Source organism: Lipophrys pholis, assembly GCF_963383615.2.
Source record: "Lipophrys pholis genome assembly, chromosome: 7".
Taxonomy (NCBI): Eukaryota; Metazoa; Chordata; class Actinopteri; order Blenniiformes; family Blenniidae; genus Lipophrys; species Lipophrys pholis.
In genome coordinates this window covers 32,265,564-32,290,083 of record NC_137638.1, presented here as the reverse complement: position 1 = coordinate 32,290,083, position 24,520 = coordinate 32,265,564, and the positions used below count along the sequence as shown (strand labels likewise).

The 24,520-nt window shown below is 44.8% G+C and overlaps 1 protein-coding gene across 1 annotated transcript in view; it reads right to left on the bottom strand.

The window, feature by feature from the left end:
* Positions 1–708: 708 nt before the first annotated feature.
* The window catches only part of ddr2l (discoidin domain receptor family, member 2, like), a 108,677-nt gene continuing 84,865 nt past the window's right edge, over positions 709–24,520 (bottom strand). The window contains exons 12-19 of the mRNA XM_080467374.1: positions 17,043–17,154; positions 13,052–13,168; positions 5,338–5,582; positions 5,123–5,250; positions 3,589–3,786; positions 3,243–3,477; positions 2,097–2,246; positions 709–1,339 (exon numbers count right to left, since the gene is read on the bottom strand). Coding sequence (XP_080323500.1) covers positions 1,205–1,339; positions 2,097–2,246; positions 3,243–3,477; positions 3,589–3,786; positions 5,123–5,250; positions 5,338–5,582; positions 13,052–13,168; positions 17,043–17,154 — 1,320 coding nt within the window. The 3' untranslated portion in view covers positions 709–1,204. The remainder of the gene's footprint in view (positions 1,340–2,096; positions 2,247–3,242; positions 3,478–3,588; positions 3,787–5,122; positions 5,251–5,337; positions 5,583–13,051; positions 13,169–17,042; positions 17,155–24,520) is intronic.

Genomic DNA, 24,520 nt, shown 5'->3' with positions numbered 1-24,520 from the left:
GTTCCAATAGGTAAAGCGTATTTGATCTATTTATTATACTATAATAATCCCCCTTGGGGGAAATGTCTTTACCAAACTGAGCCACTGTAGCAGCCACAGCCTGGTGCTAGGGTAGCTGACGGGGGCCCAGGGTCCTGCTCAGGGACCCACAGTGCATGTTTTTGGGACAGTATAGTATAATAAATAGATCAAATACGCTTTACCTATTGGAACATCTTTATCATGAACCGTTAACTCTGGTTGCTGCTTTCATTCAGAGAGTACAGAAGTGGGCCACCACCAGTCTTTAGAATCAAGTGTCAGTATACACACACACACACACACACTGGGAGAACATGAAAACTCCATACAAAAAGGCTCAAGCCTGTATTTGAACCTGGAGTTTTCACTCTCAGCGCTCTTCATATATCTTTGGAAACCCTTTTGTGTTTTGGTTTCCCTCCAATGCAGGTTCTTTCTTTCTGATTTCTCCGCTGCCACTGAGCGGCCGAGCCTCAGTCGATCAACCAGAGGTTTCAGCGCAGCAGCTTGGCACTGTAACGTTAACCTCAGGCAAACAATCACACACCAAAAAAGCCAAAACACACAGACAAAAGCAAAATCACATGAAATAGGAAAATAGTATAAAAATCTACGAATAAAATCCTAGACTATAATTTGACCCTAGGCCTAGCTCCAGTGTGGGTTAATATATGAACAAGAGAAACTGGGAAACAAGGACACAGTGCTTTATAACCAGAATTAAAAAAAACACAGGGACAAGAGAAATGAAATGACCATCGAGGTTCTGGCATCACAAAAAGCCAACATGAATCAAATAATTACGTTTAAGACAACATTGGGCACAAAGAAAAGTTTCCAAACGGTCCGAGGAGACATTTTGGTCAATGAAGAGACGGCTGGGACCAGAAATCTTACAAAAGTTTTGACATTTTCACCGACGACTGAGTGAAATGTTGTGATTTGGTGAAAAAAGGTCTCATGTGAGTAGCTTTTTCTCCCTGCATCTCCACATCGTCTCTCAGAGTGCAACCTTGATTTTACCACAGCTTCACCAGCCTCCCCGTTCCATCGCACAGCCGCTGGCTCCAACGCTGGAATTCTAGTCCACTGTGTTGTTGGGTCAGTCTACAATCAGGAGTCCCACCATTGACCAGGTTCCCAGCTGCTACATTCCCTCCATCCGAACCCCGCTGGCCACTGCTCACTGGTTGACGTGGGGCCGCAGGGCTTGGTAAAGTCCCTCGAAGCTGGGGCGGTCAGGGATGTCGCGACTCCAACAACACATCATCAGCTCGAAGAGAGACGGTGGACAGAGTGGGGGGGCGTACAGGAAGATCTGGGCGGGAGAATTCAGACTTCAGTTAGAATCATTCAGAAACCTTCAGGCAGTTGCAGTGATGAGAATAATCAAATGGAGATGAAGTAAAGGGCAGCCTGAATTCCAGGTTTGTTGCTCTTCTTTGTGCAGTACTCAACCATTTACTGTCTTGGAGGAAGTTTTCTGAATGCTAACAAGTTAGCACATTTTGCTAACGATATCAGCAGATCACAAGCCTGTTTCACTCAACGATAAGTGAAAGAAAAAGTCGTACTGTCTGCCTGGACCAAGTTAATATGAAGACTTATTATTCACAAATATAGGAGAGACCTAAGGAATGATAGGAGGGACAGTTTGTCCTGGTGATTGAAGGCCCACCTGAGAAAATACCAATGTGACGGTGTCCAGTGTTAACTTGGACTCATAGTGGCCCAACGCTGATGATCCATGGAGGGATGGATATATGGATGGAGGTATGTATGTATGTATGTATGTATGTATGTATGTATGTATGTATGTATGTATGTATGTATGTATGTATGTATGTATGTATGTATGTATGTATGTATGTATGTATGTATGTATGTATGTATGTATGTATGTATGTATGTATGTATGTATGTATGTATGTATGGATGTATGGATGTATGTATGGATGTATGTATGGATGATGAATGGATGGATGGATGATGGATGGATGGATGATGGATGGATGGATGATGGATGGATGATGGATGGATGATGGATGGACTGTCATGTGTGTGGTCTATCCCACCTGTCTGCCCTGATTCCTGAAGAACTCGCCAGTGTTCTCTATGACCTGCTCATCAGACAGCAGGCTGTAGGGCTGCTCCTTGCACAGAGTGAAGATTTCCCACAGGGTGACTCCAAAAGCCCATACGTCACTTGCTGTGGTGAACTTACCCTGCAAATGAAATAACAAGGTTATATCTCCATAACTAAGTTAGTTTGGCATTTGTGGGATGTTACCATCAAACCCTGTAGACTAGTGTAGAGGTCTGCAACCTTCACAACCACAAAAGATCAGTTTACCCACTCCAGTGTCACATCACCTAAAACTGTTTCAAACAGGTCCCTTCCAATGACACTCTTCTATTTAATAAAGACAATTCTGGGAGCATCTGCAGAGGAGCTGAAGACTCAGATGTACCACTAAAGCTGTGGGTTCCAGACCCCGGGGATTTGTTTGCACCTTTTACATTTCAAGCAAATAATATAAAATATGGACACAAACGAAAGCAACTAAATCACTTTTCTGTGACAAAACAAAAGAATAGTGACCAAAATATAAAAGGTACAGTGCAACCTCGATTATCCTGACTGTCTGATAACAACAATAATGGCAACACAGTGTGTTGAAAATCAAACTTGTGTTGTAATTTATACTAATACTACATGTACAGCATGTTCAACAGTGTATTATTAAAACTAAGTTTGTGTGGGTAACAATAAAGTGTTCCTTATATGTATAGTTTATATCAGGGGTCCCCAACCACCAGGCCGCGGACCAGTACCAGTCCATGGATCATTTGGTACCGGCCTGAAATGAAGTTTTATTTTAAAAATGTACATTGAAATTTATGTTAGTCTGCATTGAGTGTTATTTCGAAAAATGTTTCACTTCCGCCAGCACTTCTTTCCTGTGCTTGATTTTGTTTGAATGCCTATTTCAGCCCTGGTTATGGCCTTGTCACACGCTGTCCATGGAAAAATGAAGTTGCTTAAAACTGGTCCGTGGTGCAAAACATGTTGAAGAGCAACGCACAAAAACACCTCTAAAATCTAGGACCACGTCTGGCCACAAACGGTTATCACGTGATGCAGATCCGGTCATCCGCTACCGGATAATGAAGGCAGGACTGTATTATCTTTTGCACAGGTCTGTTATCCTCCACCTCACCAGTAAAATGCTCTCCCAGGCCATCCAGCGTATAGGGAGCACTGCCCGGCCTTGGATACGATAATAGTCGCTGCTGTAAAGGTTCCGGCTCATGCCAAAGTCAGCGATCTTGATGGTAAGGTGTCGGTCCAGCAGGCAGTTCCTGGTAGCCAGGTCACGGTGCACAAAGTTAAGGGACGCCAGGTACTTCATCCCCGACGAGATCTGCACCGACATGTGGAGGAGATCGGACAAACTGGAAGAGGAGGAGGAGGGTACAGAAGATTAATTAGTGACATGATATTCTTGAGAGAAAAGGTTGGTCCGCTCGTTTCCATCAAACGTAACATGAGCTGTGTAGACTGACCTTACTGAAGGGATGTTGTTGGCGTGTGTCAGCGTGCTCTCCATCTCACGCTGGGACAGGAACATGTTGAGGTCTCCGTTCTCCATGTACTCGGTCACCATGCACAGGGGGTCAGAGGTCACGCACACACACAGCAGACGGATGATGTTGGGATCGTTCAGACGAGACATAATCTTTATCTCTTTCAGAAAGTCATTCCTGGTTGACGGAGAGATTGTGGAAATCAGGTTAAATTCTGTCTGACATTAACATGAGATTCTGTTAATCAACATAAGACCTTATTGCCTCGTGCCACAGAGAGACGGTACTTGATGGGATGTTTGGGTTTAGCTTTTCTTCCTAGGGTCTCATCCACACAACAACATTTTCAAGTGAAAACTGTAAACTTCTGTTGCATTGCTGGGGTCCGTTCACATGACAACAGTGCAGAGAGCCACTGAAAACACCACCTTCTGAAGAGGCTCTGGAAACGGGGAAACAGAACCTTCCTGACATGCTGCTACTGTCATAGTAAATTGTTCTGCCCCAGCTCCAGACCAAGTCACTCATAATAATGAATGTGGCGTATGCTGTTCATTCTTCAATTCAACCAACCAACCAGCCAATTTTTATTTCAGACTCTTAGGTCCATATAAAAGGCATAAGAAAACAGTGAACAGTAAATAAAACCCATATAAATACTCCCTCCGGTGCCTCCAAAGTTCTGATTAAGACCTTCATCATTTTATTGTTGGATAGCCCCAGTCTCTTCATAAATTCAAATACAGATTTCCTGATAGGAGCATTGAGAGTGGACACATTATTTATGACAGACAGCTGAGTGGCGCTGCTCCACCCTGGGACCTCCAGGAAGAAACTCAGTGCATCATTACATGCAACCTGAAGCTTGTGAAATTTGGCTCTGCTGTTATTACACCACAGGGGGGCAGTGTAGAGGCATGCAGTAGGCATTAAATAAGATCATTTTTACCTTGTCAGCACACATGCTAAATGTACGTGCCACCATGTTAGCTTGTGCATATGAGTTATAATATTGTTTTTGAAAGTCCTCATCATCACAAAGCTCATTCCTGATTATATGACCGAACTATTTATTTTATCCACAATATTAGGCACACTTCCAGATAGGTAGAGAGCAGGAAACACTGTGTTGCCACCCTCCTTTGTCTTCACAATGATAAACACACTCTGTGGTGTTAAACTTAATGTCAAATTGCTCACAATATTCCGAACATATTGCCAGAAATAAACAGCACTTCTCTAATAAGTGTACACTTACTACACCATCGTCTGCATACAAGGAGAAACATTTTATTTCTTATTTCCAGATACTGAGTGGACCAAAAGGATGTTGAACAGCTCAAAGTAGCTTTACTGTTCTCTGTGTACATACATACTGTAGGTAGATTTAGTACGTTTGAAGAGCACACAATAGTGGTCAACATGAAAACTACATTGTATTAGCCATTTTCGTGTAAATGGACATTGTTTTCAAAATGCTGCTGTTAAAAAGCAGAACGGACGTAGATTGTACCTGGCTTGGCTGGTAGCATCAGGCCTCAGCTGTTTAACAGCCACAAGAACTGAGCATCCGTCTCTGTCAGGAAGGGGGGACCCTTCTCCGAGGAATTCTGGAAGACCCTCGGCTTCACATAAATGGACCTGCCAAAGAAAAAGAAGTAGACTTTCTTTCCCAAAGGTTTTGCTGAATGCAAAATGTTTCACTGACCACAACACCTCCTCGCTCACCTCTCCAAACTGCCCCTCCCCCAACTTCTCCCTGAATATCAGCTGCTGCCGAGGGAACTCGGCGGCTGAAATGTCCTTCCTGGTTAGAGAGTCCACGGTCAAGGCGGGGACGGCATACATGTTGCTGCCAGTGACGCCTTGCAAGCGCACAATGTCTGTCTCTGCGTAGTGAGGCGCATTGCTGTGAAAGCACTGGTGCGGGGTGCACTGGGTGACGTCTGGCTCGGCATAGCCTCCTCCACATGCTGGAGAGGAGAACAGGGACGAGTGTTGGCATTCATATTTACATTAGGAGAAAGTTAGAACAATTACTAGCAATCACAACAGCCTGAAATACTATATACAGTACTCTATACAATAATTATACATGGTGAAAAGTCACTTTGGTATGAATGTAGACAACTTGTCTGTTCAATTCAAAAGACCAGAACATGTGATGTCACAACCACCATTTCACCCACATAATGATATGTGAGCAAAGCCATTAAAAAAAAAACCAAATAATACTAGTCACCACCAATATCATATAATTGTGTGATTCTTTGAGGAACATAAGGAGATGGATTGACATTCATATCAACCTTACCGTATATCAATCTATCTATTTGGAATGAGGGTCTGCAACTTGTGTCTTGGGAGTTATATGTGCCAATGTGTCTTTGTAGTCAAATTTTGAATCAATAAATGTTTTTAGCTTTCTTTTTTACTCACGAGATTGATTTTCAAAGGGAAAAATAGCTGAAGTGACAAATAAAGTCTTAAAGTTAAAACAACTAAAGTGGCTTCTGAGGTTTATCTGGAGAATTCAGGCCTTGATGGGTCATTTAAGTACTAAAAGTTACTGAAGTACCTTTTTAATTTGAAATGTGAATGAAGATTTGCCAGTTTACCGCTAAATGTATCAATCAGCCACTCTTCGTGGTAAAATGACTGGTTTGAGGAACATGACCGAGTTAAAGGCTGACTTTATGTAATAATCTTATTAAGCCTCTGTGACATAAACATGGCTGAGTTGTATTTGGCACTATATAAATAAAGTGGAATTGAAATTAGGCCAGTGACAATAACAAACTTTGCTGGACGATATATTTTTCAACAAATTACTAACGATAAACAATATTATTGTCAAAACATTTTTGGGGACCAAATTATCCACAAATGTAATGATGATATATCATAATAATGCAAGTATACCGTTTCAAATGCAAGACATTTTTTTTTTCCATTTTTATCATCGGAATTGGAACGTCAAAATTTTACTTTAAAATAATTAATAATAAAAAACAACTGCACTTGAATAAAAGTCACACAAAACCACCAACAAAATAGACCCATCTCTGTTGAGAAAAAAACCCCAACCAAATATAAAACCGCACACACCCAAAACAATAAAGATTATTAAATGATAGATGATTTGTGTGTGTGTGTGTGTGTGTGTGTGTGTTTGTGTGTGTGTTTGTGTGTGTTTGTGTGTGCGCACGCTCGTAGCCCCACCCCCCTCCACAGAGACAAAGATTTTAGGTTATTATTATTCAGAGCGTTCACTCCTTTCATTCCGCTATGAAAGCCTCACTCCTCAGAAGCCTCATAGGGGCGCGGTTGGGCTTTTCCTCTCCTGTCTCTCCTCCCCTTTTGTTCCAGGCTGTTTGAGGAAGTGGAGATGCTGGGAGGTTAATGACCTGATTCAGTTCAGCGACGACGACTGGGTGGAGCTCGTCTTCTCCTGATCATCTGCACTACCTAAACGGTGCTCCACTCCACTCGGCGCTGGATCGTAAACCCTCTCAGCGCTCGTCTTGCTGTGTATACTCAGTTTGTTTGCTGCTAGACTCTGCCTCCCTGCAAAAGACTCGCCTGTCTCAACCGTCGACCACCGGAGCCCGGTGGAAACTCCAGCTCTGAAACCAGCTCCTGCTATTTTGCTTGGGGGAACGTCAACCTTGTTCTTGGACAAAACACTAACTTAGTTAAGACTTTCCCCTTCAGTTTAATTCCTTTTCAACTCCCTTTTTTATAATAAACTCTCAGTAGAGTACCTGACTGGCTCCTGCTGATTTATCCACACCTGAGCCTCCGAAGTCACACCATAACAGTACGATCCAGCCATAATGAGCTCAGCGGAGAGCAGGCCAAGAGCAGACTTGATCGCTGCAGTCCAGCAGGCCTTAGTTAATCAAGACTCCTGGTTGAGTCATCACGACGCCCTGCTTCAAAGTCTGGTGGAGAATAACCCTGCTATATTAAATCGGGTCTCACAGCTAACCACCCAGCTCTCTGCTCTCTCTGCTTCGTCTAGCGCCCCGGTTCAGGTTCCGGCGTCTCCACCTGACCGTCCAGCTCCCCAGCCCACCTGCAATTCACGTGAGCCACCTGCACCCACTCTTGAGAGGTATGCGAGAGACCTGGGTTCCTGTCAGGCCTTCCTAACCCAGGTGGGTCTGGTATTTGAGCTGCAGCCCTAAACTTACTCATCTGACCACGCTCAGGTGGTCTACCTGCTTGGACTCGAGTTCGCTGTGGAGTTCCGGACCCTGGCTGCTGGAAGTGGTTGGAACAATCGACCCCTCCAGGGTGCCTTCTTCCGGGGACTTCCAGAGCATCTAAAGGATGAGTTAGCCGCCCGTGAGCGCCCACCAGACCTGGAGGGACTAATTTCCCTCTGTATCAGTATTGATAACTGCCTCTGGGAGCATCGGCGTGAGCGTCCCTTCGTTGGACCCGGTCTACATCCCTACCTCAGGCCCAGCCTGGCAGTATGGAGGCCTCGTCACTCATCACAGATTCTGAACCCATGCAGTTAGGCCGGGCTGGGCTGACCCCGCAGGAGAAGAGCCATCGCCGTTCAATCAACGCCTGCCTCTACTGCGGAAAGCCAGGTCACTACATTGCCAACTGTCTCCTGTTCCCAGGAAAAGGACGGACTCCCCAATAGGTGAGGGGTTGCTGGCGAGTCGAACTGTCACAAATTCTCCTTGACGTCTCCAACTTACCAGTAATCTCTGTTTTATGACTCAGACTTTGTCCATATCTGCTCTGGTGGACTCCGGAGCAGAGGAAGATTTTATGGATCTCCAGCTAGCTCATCAGCTCAACATCCCATCTGTTCTGCTAGAATCCAAGCTCGATGCCGACTCTCTCAATGGTCTCCACCTAGCCCAGGTCAGCCAAAAGACTGTCCCCATTACCTTGGTCCTCGCTCGGCCCCCCCTGGTTCTGGGTTACCCGTGGCTGTGGAGTCGCAACCCCCGTATCAACTGGGAGAAGGAGGATGTGAGCTCTTGGAGTCCCCAGTGTATGAACGACTGCTTTCGTTCCACCCTGATCCACTCCGATACTCCAAGGCCCGCACCTCCTGAGGCTGTGGATCTCTCCTCTATTCTGGCCCTCTATCACGACCTGGCGCCGTTTTTTAGTAAAAATAAGGCTCTGTCCCTTCCCCCACACCGCCCTTACGACCGCCCCATCAATCAACTCTCCCGGGCCACATTGCCGCACAGTCGTCTGTACACCTTGTCTCGACCAGAGCGTGCTGCTATGGAGACCTACATCAGGGAATCCCTGGCAGCTGGCATCATTTGTCCCTCCTCATCCCCAGTGGGAGCTGGGTTTTTCTTAGTTAGTAAGAAGGACGGCTCCCTTTGTCCTTGTATCGACTTCAGAGGTCTAACTGACATCATCACCATCAAAAACCAGTACCCGTTTCCTCTTCTCAACTCGGCTTTTACCCCGCTCCACGGCGCCACCATCTTTTCCAAGTTCGTTCTCCGAAACACCCATCACTTGGTATGCATCCGGGAGGGAGACGAGTGGAAGACCGCCTTCAACACTCCTCTTGGACACTTTGAGTACCTGGTGATGCCATTTGGACTCACGAATGCCCCCACTGTCTTTCAGTACCTGATGAACGACGTCTTGAGAGATATGATCGACCGTTTTGTGTTCATTTATCTAGAAGACATCTTGATTTATTCCCGTGACCCAGAAGAACATGTCCAACACATCTGCCAAGTCCTGGAGAGGCTCCAGAGGAACCAGCTCTATGTCAAGGCTGAGAAGTGTGAGTTTCACAAACGCACAGGGTCATTTCTGGGATACATCATCTGCCAAAATGAAATAAAGACGGACCCTGCCAAACTCACGGCTGTTCTGGACTGGCCACAGCCTGAGAACCGCAAACAGCTCCAGCGCTTTCTCGGGTTCGCAAATTTCTATTGGCGGTTCATCAGTGATTACAGCAGAACAGCAGCCCCCCTCACTGCCCTCACCTCCACCTCCCGTCAGTTCGTGTGGACCACTGAAACTTCCCAGGCGTTTCAGGAGCTCAAGAATCATTTTACATCTTCGCCGATCCTCATCCAACCCGACCCCAGTCTCCAATTCGTGGTTGAGGTGGATGCCTCTGACTCCGGTGAAGGAGCCGTTCTCTCCCAACAGTCATCTACAGATAATAAGCTCCACCCCTGCGCCTTTTTGTCCCGACGGTTCTCTTCTGCAGAGCGCAATTATGACATCGGAAATCGGGAATTGCTTGCAGTAAAACTGGCCTTGGAGAAGTGGAGGCACTGGTTGGAGGGAGCCGAACAACCATTCATCGTGTGGACAGATCACAAGAACTTCGAATACATCCGTTCTGCCAAGCGCCTCAATTCCCGCCAAGCTTGATGGACTTTGTTTTTCAGACGTTTCCTATTCACCTTGACTTATTGTCCCGGATCCTGCAACATTAAACCCGACGCCCTGTCCCGTCTGTTTTCCATAGAGGAACTGTCTCCTGGACCTGCTCCGATTCTTCCCAAGCCCTGCACTGTTGGCTCCCTCACCTGGGAGATTGAGGACTTGGTTCAACAGGCTCTCCAGCAGCAACCTGATCCTGGTGATGGTCCTGTTCATTCCATGTTTGTTCCTGAATCAGTACGTTCCCAGGTCCTGCAATGGGCTCACTCCTCTCGCCTCTCCTGCCACCCGGGCGTATCTCGTACCTTGGGGGTTCTGCAGCCTGTCTCAACCGTCTACCACCGGAGCCCGGTGGAAACTCCAGCTCTCTCCAACAACACCATCAACCGTGTTCTTGGACAACAAACTAACTAAGTTAAGACTTTCACCTTCAGTTTAATTCCTTTTCAATTCCCTTTTTTATAATAAACTCTTGGCAGAGTACCTGACTGTCTTCTGCTGGTTTATCCACACCTGAGCCTCCGAAGTCACACGATAACACGAGCAAAGTGAAGCCTCTTGTTTTCCAGCCGGTTGGAGGCGATAAACGAGGAAAACAAACGCGCCGCATGTATGTTTGTTTTCCTTGTTGTAATATGGCAACATATCGAGGCGGTAAAACTTATCGTGTTAATTTCATTTATGGTTGCATACAGTGACTTATTGATTATCATCCCAGTTAATTGAAATTGGATTAAAGAGGAATAGAGTTGCAGTTGATATTTAAATGTATTCTTTTAATATGTGCCTTTGTCTTTTCATGCTGAGTTGTGGTCATTTGAAAATCTGACATGACACCTTGGCAGTCTTACCAGGCAGCCAGCCTGACTTGATGTGACAGGAGGTTAACAGGAGGAGGTCATAGAGAGGGTTGGTGAGCAGCAGAGCTGGAGGAGGAGCAGACATGGAGAGAGGCTGAACGCTAAAGGAGAGAAACACTCAACAGTTCGGTAGCATGCATTGGAGACCACAAAGACAAACCAGAAAAGAGAAAGAAGAGGAAAACAGAGTAGCGTAAATAGGGACGGTTCCCAAATGACTGCAGAAGAGGTGATTGACTATACTGCATTCATTCTGTTACAGATGTGTGAAGTTACTCAAAGGAACAGCAGAGGCCAGACTGAAGCAGTTTCTTATGATTCAGTGAGTTTTCTTTCAGAACAACCATCTTGGTGAAAACACACCAACATGGATGATAAGCAGCAGCTACACTACGATTGTGGCTGTTCCACATGCAGAATGTTTGTTTCTTATGTTGCACAGTGAGAGGGGTTTGCAGACGGCCTTTGTCAAAAATGCAAGATATGATAATGTCGTCAAGACCGAGATGAATAAATAAACATTCAGGCATGGGATGTTGACTCCTGTGTGTTAAGTACTTGCAAGTAACAGTCCTCTTTCTCTTTTTAGTTTGTGTCTTAAACAGATGCAGCTGTTTTTCATTTACTGTCCCTCTGATGTGCTCACCCCACATGGACAGACTTCTCTGAATGGGTAATGCGAGCAACCTGTATTTGTGGCAAGACCTGTGAGAACCTGAGAGGTCTGTGGATCCACCAGGCCAAGATGAGCTGCATAAGGAGGAAGCAAGTTGAGCAAGGCTCTGAGGCAGTGGCCAGCACTGTGTGGTGTGGAGACGGAGGAGGAGCAGGACCCAGGACTATAGCACTCAGAATCTCCAAGCTCCACAATCTCACACCTTGCAAACCACCGGAACATCACCAGGTCTTGAAGCTTGTTGCATACAAGGGGGTAAGGCACCGGTTTGATGTTGGCAGTGGATCAGTGATTTCAGTCAATATGCACACTGATCATCAGCATTGCTGCAGAGAGCTTCGGCATCAAACAACAGAAGGCCAAGAACACGCTGACACCTGGAGCCATGTCCCATTTTTGCCAACCCTTGGCCACGCTGGGTACCCTGGGCTGACTAAACTCAGCTGGCTCGTTGGGATGCTGCTTGGTGCTCCTGGTTCGCTCCCCTGAAACTGAGGTGTTAAAAAAAAAAAAGTTGAATAAAGGTAGGGAAAAGGTATTCAAGCGCTGGTTCAGGTGGGGGGTAAGGTTCAAACCCTGGTTCAGGTAGGGGGTCGGGTTCAAACCCTGGTTCGGGTAGGGGGTAGGGTCCAAACCCTGGTTCGGGTAGGTGGTCGGGTTCAAACCCTGGTTCAGGTAGGGGGAAAGGTTCAAACCCTGGTTCGGAGTAGGGATTCTCAATTCAATACAGAAACTATAACACAGTCTAAATACTTCCTTACTTACTTATGAAACGAAACTAGTCATACTTTATTAATGCACTCAGGGAAATGTCTTTTGGGCTTGGGGGGGCTTGAGGGAGGGACCCCCAGGAGAGTAAGGGGAAGTTGCAGAGGTGTCTGGGCTTCTTTGCTCTCTATACTACCAGGGTGAGCCCAGGGCTGGTCAACCCTCCGCACTTTGATCCAATGACTGGGAAACCGCAGACCAAAAGATAAAAATACCAAGCGTCTCAGTCGGGAGTTGAACCCCTGACCTCCTGCATCAGAGTCAAGGACTCTACCAGAAGTCCATCAGTGTGCTCATGATGCCATTCTTACAAGATTTTGTCACTGCGTCACGAGGGTCTGTAACCCTTAAGAAATGTAAGAGGCAGAAGTGGAGCGAGTGAAAGAGACAGGAGAGCTGCAGGGCAGGTAAGAGGACGTGAGTCGTCCTGCCTATAAAGTTGATTCCCAACACAAAGGTATCCCAGTTTGAGACAAATGTTCAATATTCACTACTTCCAGTGAAACAACAAAGATTTTCTAGTCAAAGAAAATATAAATGCAAATGTGTAAAAAAAAAACAAACAGAAAAAATACCAATAGCATCCCGTAAACAGTTTTACAAGCAACATTTTGCCAATTCCTCATCAACTGTCATGGAGTGGACCAATCAGAAGCTGCATGAACAACAATAAAGTCTCTAAGAGTCATTTCATTTGACAGATCATCAGAACTCCAGAGGTATAAAGTGTTCTTACCAGAGGCCTCAGCACTCTGCGACAGCTCTGGGAGCTTGTTCCTCAAGACAGCTGGGTTCTGATACTGTGGATCCAGCAGGAAAACCCTCTCATAGTGGGGGTCAGTGTTGGCGGGACCTAAAGACAGACAACATGAATCAATAAGTCCTTTAAACAAACCCAAATCATCCTGCAGGAGTTCACAGCAAGATATTCTGGTGTTTCTTGACCACATGGTTAAGACATGTTTACCAGTCGCCCCAGGTCTTCACAGGACTTTTTATCTATTGTTGCGGCCCCAAACCCCTGATTTTGCGGTAGCTTTTAAAAAAAAAATGCAATTAAAGTTGCAGTGTTTTTTTAAGTGTTCATTGTGGTGAAATTTCTTGAAAGTTTCAATGAATAGTTGCTCTTTCTATGGAGGTATTATTGGTGAAAAAGGTTTTACTTGTAAAGGATAATATAAGATCGGAATTTATTAATCCCACAGAGAGAAATTCAGTCATCACAGCAGCTCAACATTGCACATAACAACAATACTTACAGTCAGGATACTTGCACACAAGAGTATAGACAATGTATATTTAAACAGATAATTAGATATATATGTATGCATATATGCAAATGAGGATGAGGGACTCAGGGTGGGGTGTCTGTAGCTGGAACACTACGGTGTGAAGGAGTTTGCAGGCTGATGGGAGATTATATAGAGTTATAACAATAACCAGTTAAAACTCTCGTGGGGTGTAGTGTGGCCGCATGCTAACAGCTAGCTGTTTGATGTCTGTGGTGCACCGCTGCTCCTTCACACACACATTTCCCAGATGGCACCAGCCGTTCTTTACAAACACTGCCCCCGCCCCCCTCCTCTGAGCTGACCCTTCCCTTTGATAACCTGCGGTGATGCTGTGGATCGCAGCTCACAGCAACTCGACTTCCAGGCAGATTGGGGCTGTGACCTTAAAACAAGGCCTCGCGGTTCGCCGCGGCTAGCCTCTAAATTTAACACAGGTGGGTTTATATTCGTCTCCTGTGTTGACGATAACACAGGAGCACAATCAAACCCTCTAGTTTTGGGGAGCACGCTCTTGTAGGCGATTGTGGTTTCAACAAAGAGCCCACAAAAACAATCTGCCACTTTTGTTGCATGCTCCGCCTGTCACTTTAAGTGTCGGATGCATTGTGGGAAGTGGAGTTGTTACTTGTTTTGGCTTTAAAAACGGTAGTTGTTGTTACCCCGCAGCAGATGTGTGTGCCAGCGCTGAGATCAGTAGAAGGTCCAGTGTCAGAGAAGAAGAAGAATAGACCGGTGTTCATCAACTACAGATATCTTCCCTGTTTCCCCTCCATCCAACTCCACCCGCAGAATGACCCTGACTGAAAGCTTGTTACCAGCAGACGCCAGCCACGGCTGAGTAGGTGAAGCTCAGTATTTAACCAGGTCTCCTAACTACGGTTGGAGTTATAACCCGATAGAGCTAACACTTTTAATCTCCAAATTTTCAGGAAAGTTTCAACTGAGATCCAACAACAATATACATGCTTTACCAAGGGAAAATGTGATTTCTGGTTGTGCACCCCAAAACAGGAGATTTTGTTTGTCGTCAACACAAGAGGCTAAAATCTTAAACCACCTCTGTTAAATTTAGCTGCCAGTCACTTTCAACCTACAATGGCACGTTGATCTGATTTTATTTGCTCTATTGTTTTTTTATTCCTGTGGGCTCACCACCTGCAGGAAGGTTCTTAATGGGTGCAGTGTGATCTGGGTGACGGTGCTCAGACTAACACCCCCACCACCTGGAAATAGATAAGCGGGAGAAAATGGATGGATGGATGGATATAAGTTTTGTAAATGTTTTTAGCTCCTTTGTTCCTGTTTTCATTGTATTTCATAATTTTATTCTGTTTTTGTCATACTTTAAATTGTACTCCTCATATAAAGCACCTTGTTTCAACCATGGCTGTGAGAAATAAACATGGTCCAGTCTGGTCTGGTGTGGTGTGGTCTGGTCCGGTCTGGCCTGGTCTGGCCTGGTGTGGTGTGGTGTGGTCTGGCCTGGCCTGGTCTGGTCTTGTCTGATCTGGTCTGGTCTGGTCTGGCCTGGTCTTGCCTGGTGTAGTGTGGTGTGGTCTGGCGTAGTCTGGCCTGGTGTGGTGTGGTCTTGGCCTGGTCTGGTCTGGTCTGGTCTATTCTGGTCTGGTGTGGTCTTGGCCTGGTCTGGTGTGGTGTGGTGTGGTCTGGTGTGGTGTGGTCTTGGCCTGGTGTGGTGTGGTCTGGTGTGGTGTGGTCTTGGCCTGGTGTGGTGTGGTCTGGTGTGGTGTGGTGTGGTGTGGTGTGATGTGGTGTGGTGTGATGTGGTGTGGTGTGGTGTGGTGTGGTGTGGTGTGGTGTGGTGTGGTGTGGTCTGGCCTAGTCTGGTCTAGTCTGGCCTGGTGTGGTGTGGTCTTGGCCTGGTCTGGTCTGGTCTGGTCTATTCTGGTTTGGTTTGGTCTGGTCTGGTCTGGTCTGGTCTGGTCTGGTCTAGTCTGGCCTGGTGTGGTGTGGTCTTGGCCTGGTCTGGTCTGGTCTGGTCTATTCTGGTTTGGTTTGGTCTGGTCTGGTCTGGTCTGGTCTGGTCAGGTCTGGTGTGGTGTGGTGTGGTCTTGGCCTGGTGTGGTCTGGTTTGGTCTATCCTGGTCTGGTCTGGTCTGATTTGGCGTGGTGTGGTGTGGTCTTGGCCTGGTCTGGTCTGGCGTGGTGTGGTCTTGGCCTGGTCTGGTGTGGTGTGGTGTGGTAAGCTGAGGTGAGGTGAGGTCAGGTGAGGTGAGGTGTGATTTGGTGAGGTGTGGTGAGGAGAAGAAAGGTGAGGTGAGGTGAGGTGAGGTGTGGTCTGACTTGGTCTGGTGTAATATAACAACAAACAAACAAACAAACAAACAAACAAACAGTGGGACTACTGCTTATCTGTCATCTGAGTACCAAAGTGGAGGACCTGGTCCAAGAGGCAGATTGAAGAACTGGCAAACATTAGAAATACAAATCGAGAAACGGTGTGTTAGTCTGACAACAAGGATTATTGGGAAGAAAACATCAATATTCACACTGAACGTCCTAGACTTTCATGGACAAATTGGAATATTTCAAGAATTGTTAACTAAATCCTCCAGAAACTGGACGATTTTCGGCCGTTGGAGACGAAAGATGGGATCGTGGGAGAATGGTTCGTAAACTCCGCGGTCGGGCTTTGTGTTGGGTTGTAGGACGGCCGAGGTTCCAGCTCTCAGAGTGTCTGATATTTTGGAGTCACAGCGGCTGCTGCTGACACCGTTTGGTTTACATTCAGTGTGTATTGCTGGAAAATGAAAGATGCTAATGTAAAATGCTAGCAGATGCTCATAGATGCTAACAAGACTTCAAGCTCCCGTTGCTACTTTCCCCTCCAGGTTGTCCTCTCTCTCTCTCTGAGCCACGACCGTGTCCACATTGTCCTCCGTCTCTGTTTTAGGATTTCATTCCAACCCCCCCCCCCCCCCCCCCCCCACACACACACACACACACACACAGAAGAATGTCTTCATTTTCCAGGGAACACAAATGATGCTTATATTAATTTTCCAGAAAATGTAAATTGTTTGTAGCCATAAAGCACTAATTTCTGTGTTTTGTCACATTAAATCTTTCAAACTCTCACAATCTGGGTTTACAATCATTGCAATCGGAAATTTTGCGGCATTTTTGTTGGAAAAAAAAAATCTGAACAATCAAAAAACATTAGCTAGAAAATGAGATCCTACATGTATACAAATGTCTCAGAACAGCCTAAAGACAAACCACTGTAATAATCCCTGTTAATAATCTGGCCATACATGCTGTTGGGAAAAAACTGTGGTTATATAAAGAATAAAAAAGTCCCAAAATGTAAAAATGCCTGCAAAATAACAGAGTACAACATTAAACTGCTAATTCAGATATCTGTTTGGTTTCAGATGATCAGAGCAGTATTAGCTATGTTTTCGTCTTTGTGTATACCTGTAGGTTTATGTCCAGACCGAGGAGGCACTGGGGGCGTCTGCAGGATGATGGTGTCGCTGCAGGACGACAACCGAACCGTCACCTCCTCGTCAAGGATCCGACGTGGCGCCTGGAAAAGGACAAAACAACAAACTTATTAATCACCCAGATTACTGGTGATCATGCTTTACCAATATTTAACTACTCTGTTTCTAAATATCCAACATTTGTATGATTAATGTCAAATACAACCAAATATCAAACCAAACTTTATTTGTTGAGCACTTTTCATATGTTGTGTAGCACAAAGTGCTTTACACACTTTAAAAGACATTAAAAACGGGGGCGCTGCAGAGCTTTCAATGGACTGAGGTGTGGATTCGGTGGCTCCCACCAATTTTGGTTAAAATTGTTATTCAACTGTGCTTTTTTCCTACAACCAAGTGTTTTTTGTTGTATTTGTTCACTGGATACCTGAAGACATAATGTGGACGACTTTGCAATGACGGGAAGGGAAAAAGTGGTACTATTCAGACCCGGCTGAAGTCGTGCCCACAGACCCCGACCACTGGGCCGCTGGGCCGCTGGGCCGCTGGGCCGCTGGGCCGCTGGGCCGCTGGGCCGCTGGGCAGCGAGCTCAAGATGTGGAACCCGCCCCAGCACGGTGTCGGTATGGATGTTGACACTCTACAACTCGAGCTACTGTCCTCCCTGAAAGAAGATATTGCTGGAATCATTAGGAAGGAGCTGCAAGAAGTTCTCGGAGGTACGCTGTCACCCACTAAGGTTGAGCTACAAGCCGTGAAACCACAGCGAGCGTGCGACAAAGTTGCTAATGATGCTAAGTGGGCTAAGCTAACGGGCACCGTGGGGGACATGGACGACACGCTTTCAGGATGAACGGACGACATAGCCGCCACGAAAACCACCATCGAGCACCTCACTGCCAAGGTTACAATGCTTGAAGACAAATGTGAGGATCTGGAATCAAGATCAAGCTGCAGGAAGTGAAGGATTATGGGTGGAGTAGAGGGCCCTGGCTCCTGCTCTCCTGCAGCCGCGGCCACCTTACTGAAGGAAGCGTTTGCGCTGGATACGACACCGCTTATTGATCGGTCTCATCACACTCTTGAACCTAAACCTAAACCGGGCGACCGACCACGAGCCACAGTGTGCAGGCTTCACTACCACAGTGACTGGGACCAGATCTTACGCCGGGTGAAAGAACTTCAGCTGATCAAATTTGGAGTCGTGGTTATTTTGGTCTTTCCGGATTACACTGCCAAGGTGGCCTGGGCTCGGGCGGTATTCAACGATGTCCAGCGGCTTCTCCGGGACATCGAAGGAGTCAGATCTGGACTTTTCTACCCGGCGCAGTAACGCATTACCTACAAGAATACTGAGCTGAAGTTTACATCACCGGAGGAGTGAAAGAATACGTGAAGAGTGTGATCCCTGGGTGAGATGGATCCAGACTCATTCTCAGGGAACTTTTCATAGTAGTTTACAAGTGCCTCACTTTTATATGTGTGTGTATATTTATGCTTTTTGTTGGGACTCTTTTCATTTCTTGGACATTAAACACGCCAGCCTTTTGTTTGGTTAATTATTAAGAGATTTTGGTCACACCTAGTATTTGCACCGACACAGTTTTGAGGGTTTTCAATGTAATGTAATACTTTTTTCTTTTTTTTTGATTGAGAAAGGAATTTCTTCCTCTTGTGGGCGGGTCTCATCTCAGCTCACTTTGTTTTTCTTTCCATGTTTTTAAATGGTTAATACCACTGGAGGCTCGGGCACAGCCGGGCCAGGCTCAGCGCTCACATTCATTAGTTGGAATATCCAGGGCATGGGGTGTCCTGTAGAAAGATCAGACGTTTGTACCTATGTGTAACACTGGCAGTCTCCTGTAGTGTTCTTATAGGAGACCCATCTTCAGATTAAAGATCACCACAGGTTGCAGTTTTTCATTCAGAGTTCCACTTTAAGTCAGGAGGGGGCGCTATCCTGATTAGCACTAAAGACCCTTTTCAGCCACGAATGTTAGAGCTGATCAAAATGACAGATATGTGATAGTTGCTGGTATGTTGGTGCAGAAAAAGCTTCTGTTAGTCAATGTATTTGCCCCAAACATTGATGATGCTGAATTTGCTAATAGATTGTTAAGCAACCTGCCGTTTTTGAATTCACATTTGTACATTTTTGGTGGAGACTTAAATTGTGTCTTTGACCCAGCATGAGATGGATCCAGTCCTTGAAACCTGAACAAATCCTCAATGTCTCAATCATTCTCAGACTTTAGGATTCACAATGGCTTTGTTGACCATTGGAGATCCTGCAATCCATCTAGTAAAACATTTTCTTTTTTTTCGAAGGTGCATGACTCTGGTTAAACCGTTAAACAGTCATCTGGAATGCTTTCAGCAAATACAACTAGCCCAACTAAATTCCCTTATTTCTTCTGCTAAACCAACTACTAGCCTGTTGGACCCAATTCCTACTAGAATTCTGAAAGAGGCACTGCCACTAATCAATAATTCTATACTCACAATTATTAACCAGTCTCTAACAATGGCTATGTGCCCCAATCCTTTAAACTAGCAGTTATTAAACCTCTCATTAAGAAGCCAAACTTAGACACAAGCCTTCTCTCAAACTACAGGCCCATCTCCAACCTTCCTTTCCTGTCAAAGGTTCTGGAGAAAGGAGTCGCTAAACAACTCCAGGATTATCTGCAGGAGAATAATCTGTTAGAGGACCTTCAGTCCAGCTTCAGAATGAACCACAGTACAGAGACTGCTCTGCTAAAAGTTACTAATGACCTTCTAATGGCCTCAGATAGAGCTCTTCTATCTGTTTTACTTCTTCTGGACCTTAGTGCCGCATTTGATACTGTCCATCATAATATACTTTTAAGGAGATTAGAAGATGCCGTCGGCATTAAAAACTTAGCCTTAAACTGGTTTAAATCATATTTATCTGACCGGTTTCAATTTGTTCATGTAAATAACAAATCTTCAATGCATGAACGGGTCCTGTGTGGAGTACCACAAGGCTCCGTCCTCGGACCGATATTGTTTAATCTCTATATGTTACCACTCGGAAATATTATTAGGAAACACAACATTAACTTTCATTGTTATGCAGATGATACTCAGCTATATTTATCAGTTAAAGCCAATCAGGCCGACCAACTTGTTAAACTAGAGTCCTGCCTCAGGGACGTTAAGTCCTGGATGTCTTTCAACTTCTTAATGCTCAACACATCCAAGACTGAGGTTCTAATCCTAGGTCCTAAAAAGCTCAGGGATTACTTTTCAGATAGTCTGATTACCTTAGATAATATTACCTTAACCTCTAACAGTGATATTAGGAACCTGGGTGTTATTTCTGATCAGGATCTGTCCTTTATGTCCCATGTTAAACATGTCTCCAGGACAGCCTTCTTCCATCTAAGGAATATTGCAAAAATGAGAAACTTCTTGTCCTTCAAAGATGCAGAACAAATGCTTCCTGCCTTTGTGACTTGAAGATGAGATGATTGTAACTCCCTAATGTCAGGATGTCCAAACTCCTCTGTTAGGATCTTCCAGCTAGAGCAGAACGCTGCTGCAGGTTTACTAACCAGAACTGGAAGAAGAGAGCACATCTCCCCAGTCTTAGCATCCTTACACTGGCTTCACATCAAATCTAGAATAGAATTCAAGATCCTTCTGATCACATCTAAAACTCTTCATCACCAGGCTCCGTCCTATATGGAGAAACTTCTAGAAGTGTCTCACCCTCCACGAGCCCTTGGCTCTGAGGATGCAGGACTGTTGGTAATCCCTAAAGTCCTTCAAAGTAAAAGAGGAGGCAGGAGTTTCAGCCATATGGCTCCTTTACTCTGGAATCAACTAGCAGCCTCGGTCCGAAGGGCCCACACCATTAGTTTATTTAAGAGGAGACTAAAAACCTTCCTCTTTGATAGAGCTTCTCATTAGGAATAAAATAGGAGCACTAAGTTGAGCTGCTCTAGGCCTAGACTGCTGAGGGGATTTCCTCTCTCCCGTTAAAGGGAGGAACTCTACATTTGGAGCTTCTGTTTCTTGTCTTTCTTTCTTTCTCTCTGTGTAACAACATTACTGGAGCCACCAGATCCTGACAGGAGGGGAGCAGGATCCAGGGGATCAGACCCAAGACTCCCAGAGTGAAGTTACCACGGTCCTACTACCCGACCCCACCACAGCACCGGGACCCCACCACAACGGCACGGCCCTTAAACTCCAGACTGAGATTGGCTCATCATCAGACCAACGCTCATCATAGACTTTTCTTAGTATTTGTACTTCTCTGGCCTGTCTGCCACTCTCTCTCTCCCTCTTCTATTCCTCTCTCTCTCCCTCTTCTATTCTTCTCTCTCCCTGTCCTATCCCATGTACTTCTCCCCCCAACCGGTCAAGGCGGATGCCCCCCTTCCAGAGTCTAGGGTCCGCCCCACCCTTTCTTCCTGAAGAGGGACTTCTTATGAACTGTTCTTCCTGTGAGGGAGTTTTTCCTGGTTTCCACTGTTGCTTGTTCCATCTGCTGCTCTGGAAGGTTTAGTTGGGTTCTGTTGTTCTCTATCATTGTAAGAGGTTCTGAGATGTTTGTTGGTGTGATTTAGCGCTTTACAAATAAAATTCAATTGAATTGAATTGAATGACTCCTATTCAAGAATTGATTATTTTTATTGACCCGACTCTAAATTCCTGTGTTTGTTTCTACGGACTATTGGAGTATAATAATATCTGACCATGCACCAGTACTATTAGATATACAGTTTAAGCCCACCATTAGGGAGGTTTAATTGGCTTCTTTTGGCAGATAAAGAATTTTGTGATTTTATTTCTTGTTCAATTGATGAGTTTTAGTTATTTAATAAGAATGATTCTACTTCATCTTTATTATCGTGGGAGAAACTTACATCCTGTCTCAGAGGGCAGATCATTTATTATTCTGCTCTTTCTAATAAAATAAATAGTTCTAGGCTTATGGAACTTACTACTGCTATTAGTAACCGAGATCAAAGATACTCCTCACTCCCTACACATGAATTATTTAGAGAGCGCATGGAGGTACAATTAGAATTTGATTTAAGTTCTACCAAAGAAGCTGAACAGTTGTTATTACATAGTCGCGGTTCATTCTATGAATATGCTGATAAAGCAAGCCGCCTATTGGCACATCAGTTACGGCGTCAAGCAAGTTCTCCGATAATTAGTAGTATTCAAAACACCCAAAGTATCATTACGACTGATCCCACTGAAATTAACGCCAACTTCAAATCATTTGATTCTTCTCTATAAACATCGGAATTTCCCCAAGACTCAAACAAAATGAAAGAATTCCTCCAAAGCCTCTCGAATCTGGTTATTGACCTGAATATTGCCAAAAATCTGGACTCCCGGCCCCCGCCTGGTCCAAGTAACAAAGTCAAATCAAGCAACGCAGTCAAATCAAGCAACTGGCCCTGATGGCTTCTATCCAATTTTACAAAAAGTTGATTGAAAAATTGGCCCGACTACTTTTAGCTGTTTAATGAAGCGTTAGAAAGAGGTCATTTACCAGCAACCCTGACGCAGGCCACGATAGTTTTACTTCTTAAACAGGACAAAGACCCAACCTTCCCAGGTTCTTACAGAACACTGTGTTCTTACAGAATACTGTGTTCTTACAGAACACTGTGTTCTTACAGAACCCTGTAAAGGTGTTAGCCAGATTAATCGCGTCTCGCTTGGAGAATATTCTCCCTTTGGTTATATCCCAAGAGCAAAATGGTTTTATCAAGGGACGTCAATAACTTTTTAATACCTGCACTCTTTTCAATATAATCTATTTAAAGCAATCATCTGATTGACCTGACATCGTGGTACCCTGGACGCGGAGACGGCGTTTGACAGGGTGGAGTGGGAGAACTTGTTTGTGGTTTTGAAGAAGTTCAGATTTAATGATAAGTTTGTTTCTTGGATTCGTCTTCTTTATTCATCCCTGAAAGCTTCATCGTGTTCATACTAAAGACACAGTCTCTGAATATTTTTCTCCTGGTTGAGGAACACGGCAAGGCTGTCCCTGATCGCCTTTGCTCTTTGCTCTCTGCTCTCTGCTCTCTGCTCTTGCTATGGAGCCCTTGTCTATTGCTCTGCCGTCTTCCTCCTCATTTACAGGGATTTTCTGAAATGGAACTGAACACAAATTGTCTTTATATGCGGACGATTTGTCGTTCTATGTATCAAATCCAACTAGTTCAATTCCCAAGGTTTTGGGTATTTTAAATCATTTCAGCTCCTTTTCAGGTTATAAATTGAATTTGGAGAAAAGTGAATGCTTTCCCATAAAGATGGCCGCTTGCGACATTCAGCGATCTGATTTACTTTTTAAACTTAATCCCACTGGGTTTAAGTATCTCGGTATCAACGTAACACGCTCTTTGTCTAACCTCACTTCTGCAAATTCTTCTCCTCTTATTGCAAAAATAACTTCTGACATCCAGCAAAGCGACATCTTCCTCTTTCCCTCTTGGTAGGATTAATGTGGTCAAGATGAAGATCTTACCAACATTTCTTTTTCTGTTTTAGTCGATTCCTCTTTTTCTGCCAAAAACCTTTTTCGATTCTTTGGACACGATTATTTGTGGTTTTATCTGGGATGGAAAACCACCTAGAGTTCGTAAAACATTATTGCAATATTGCAGACTCAGCGGGGGACTTGCTTTACCCAACTTTCAATCATATTATTGGGCAGCTCACATACACAACATGCTATTGGTTAAAATCATTTGGCTCTCCCTGGTGGAGAACGGAATTATCATCTTGCAATGGGACTTCAATTCCTGCACTCATTTTTACCTCTTTACCAGCTAAACCTTCGATATAAACAGATAATCAGGTGGTTTGTAATACATTGAAAGTCTGGTTTCAGTTTGGTTTGTTGGCAGCCTCCTCCTTGTGTCCTGTAACTAGGAATCATTTGTTTACCCCCTCCCTTTCAGATTCAGTATTTTCAGTTTGGCATGATAGAGGTATCGAACAAGTTAGGAATTTATACACATCTGGGCTGTTTGACAGCTTTACCAATTTATCTTCCAACTATATATTACCAGGTAATCATTTGTTTCGATATTTTCAAATCCGTCATTTTGTTTCTAAATGTTTCCCTAATTTTCCCTCCGTACCTCCTGAACAGCCGTGGGAAAGGATGAGTTCAAATAGTCCCCATAGGAAAGGCTGATATCTAAGATCTATCATTTTAACTATAAACAATGAGTCAATAGTCAAAATTATGAATTCTTGGTGGAGGGAGTTGGGAATGCAGATGAACGAGGAGCTTTGGGAGGAAGCTGTTAACGGAATTAGAGCATCGTCTTAGTCTGACTCACTTTAAAGTAGTTCGAAGGTTCATTTCTCCAGATCGAGGCTCTCGAAGATTTATCCAGAAGTGGAGGACATGTGTGATCAATGTAATGTCATCTTGGCCAT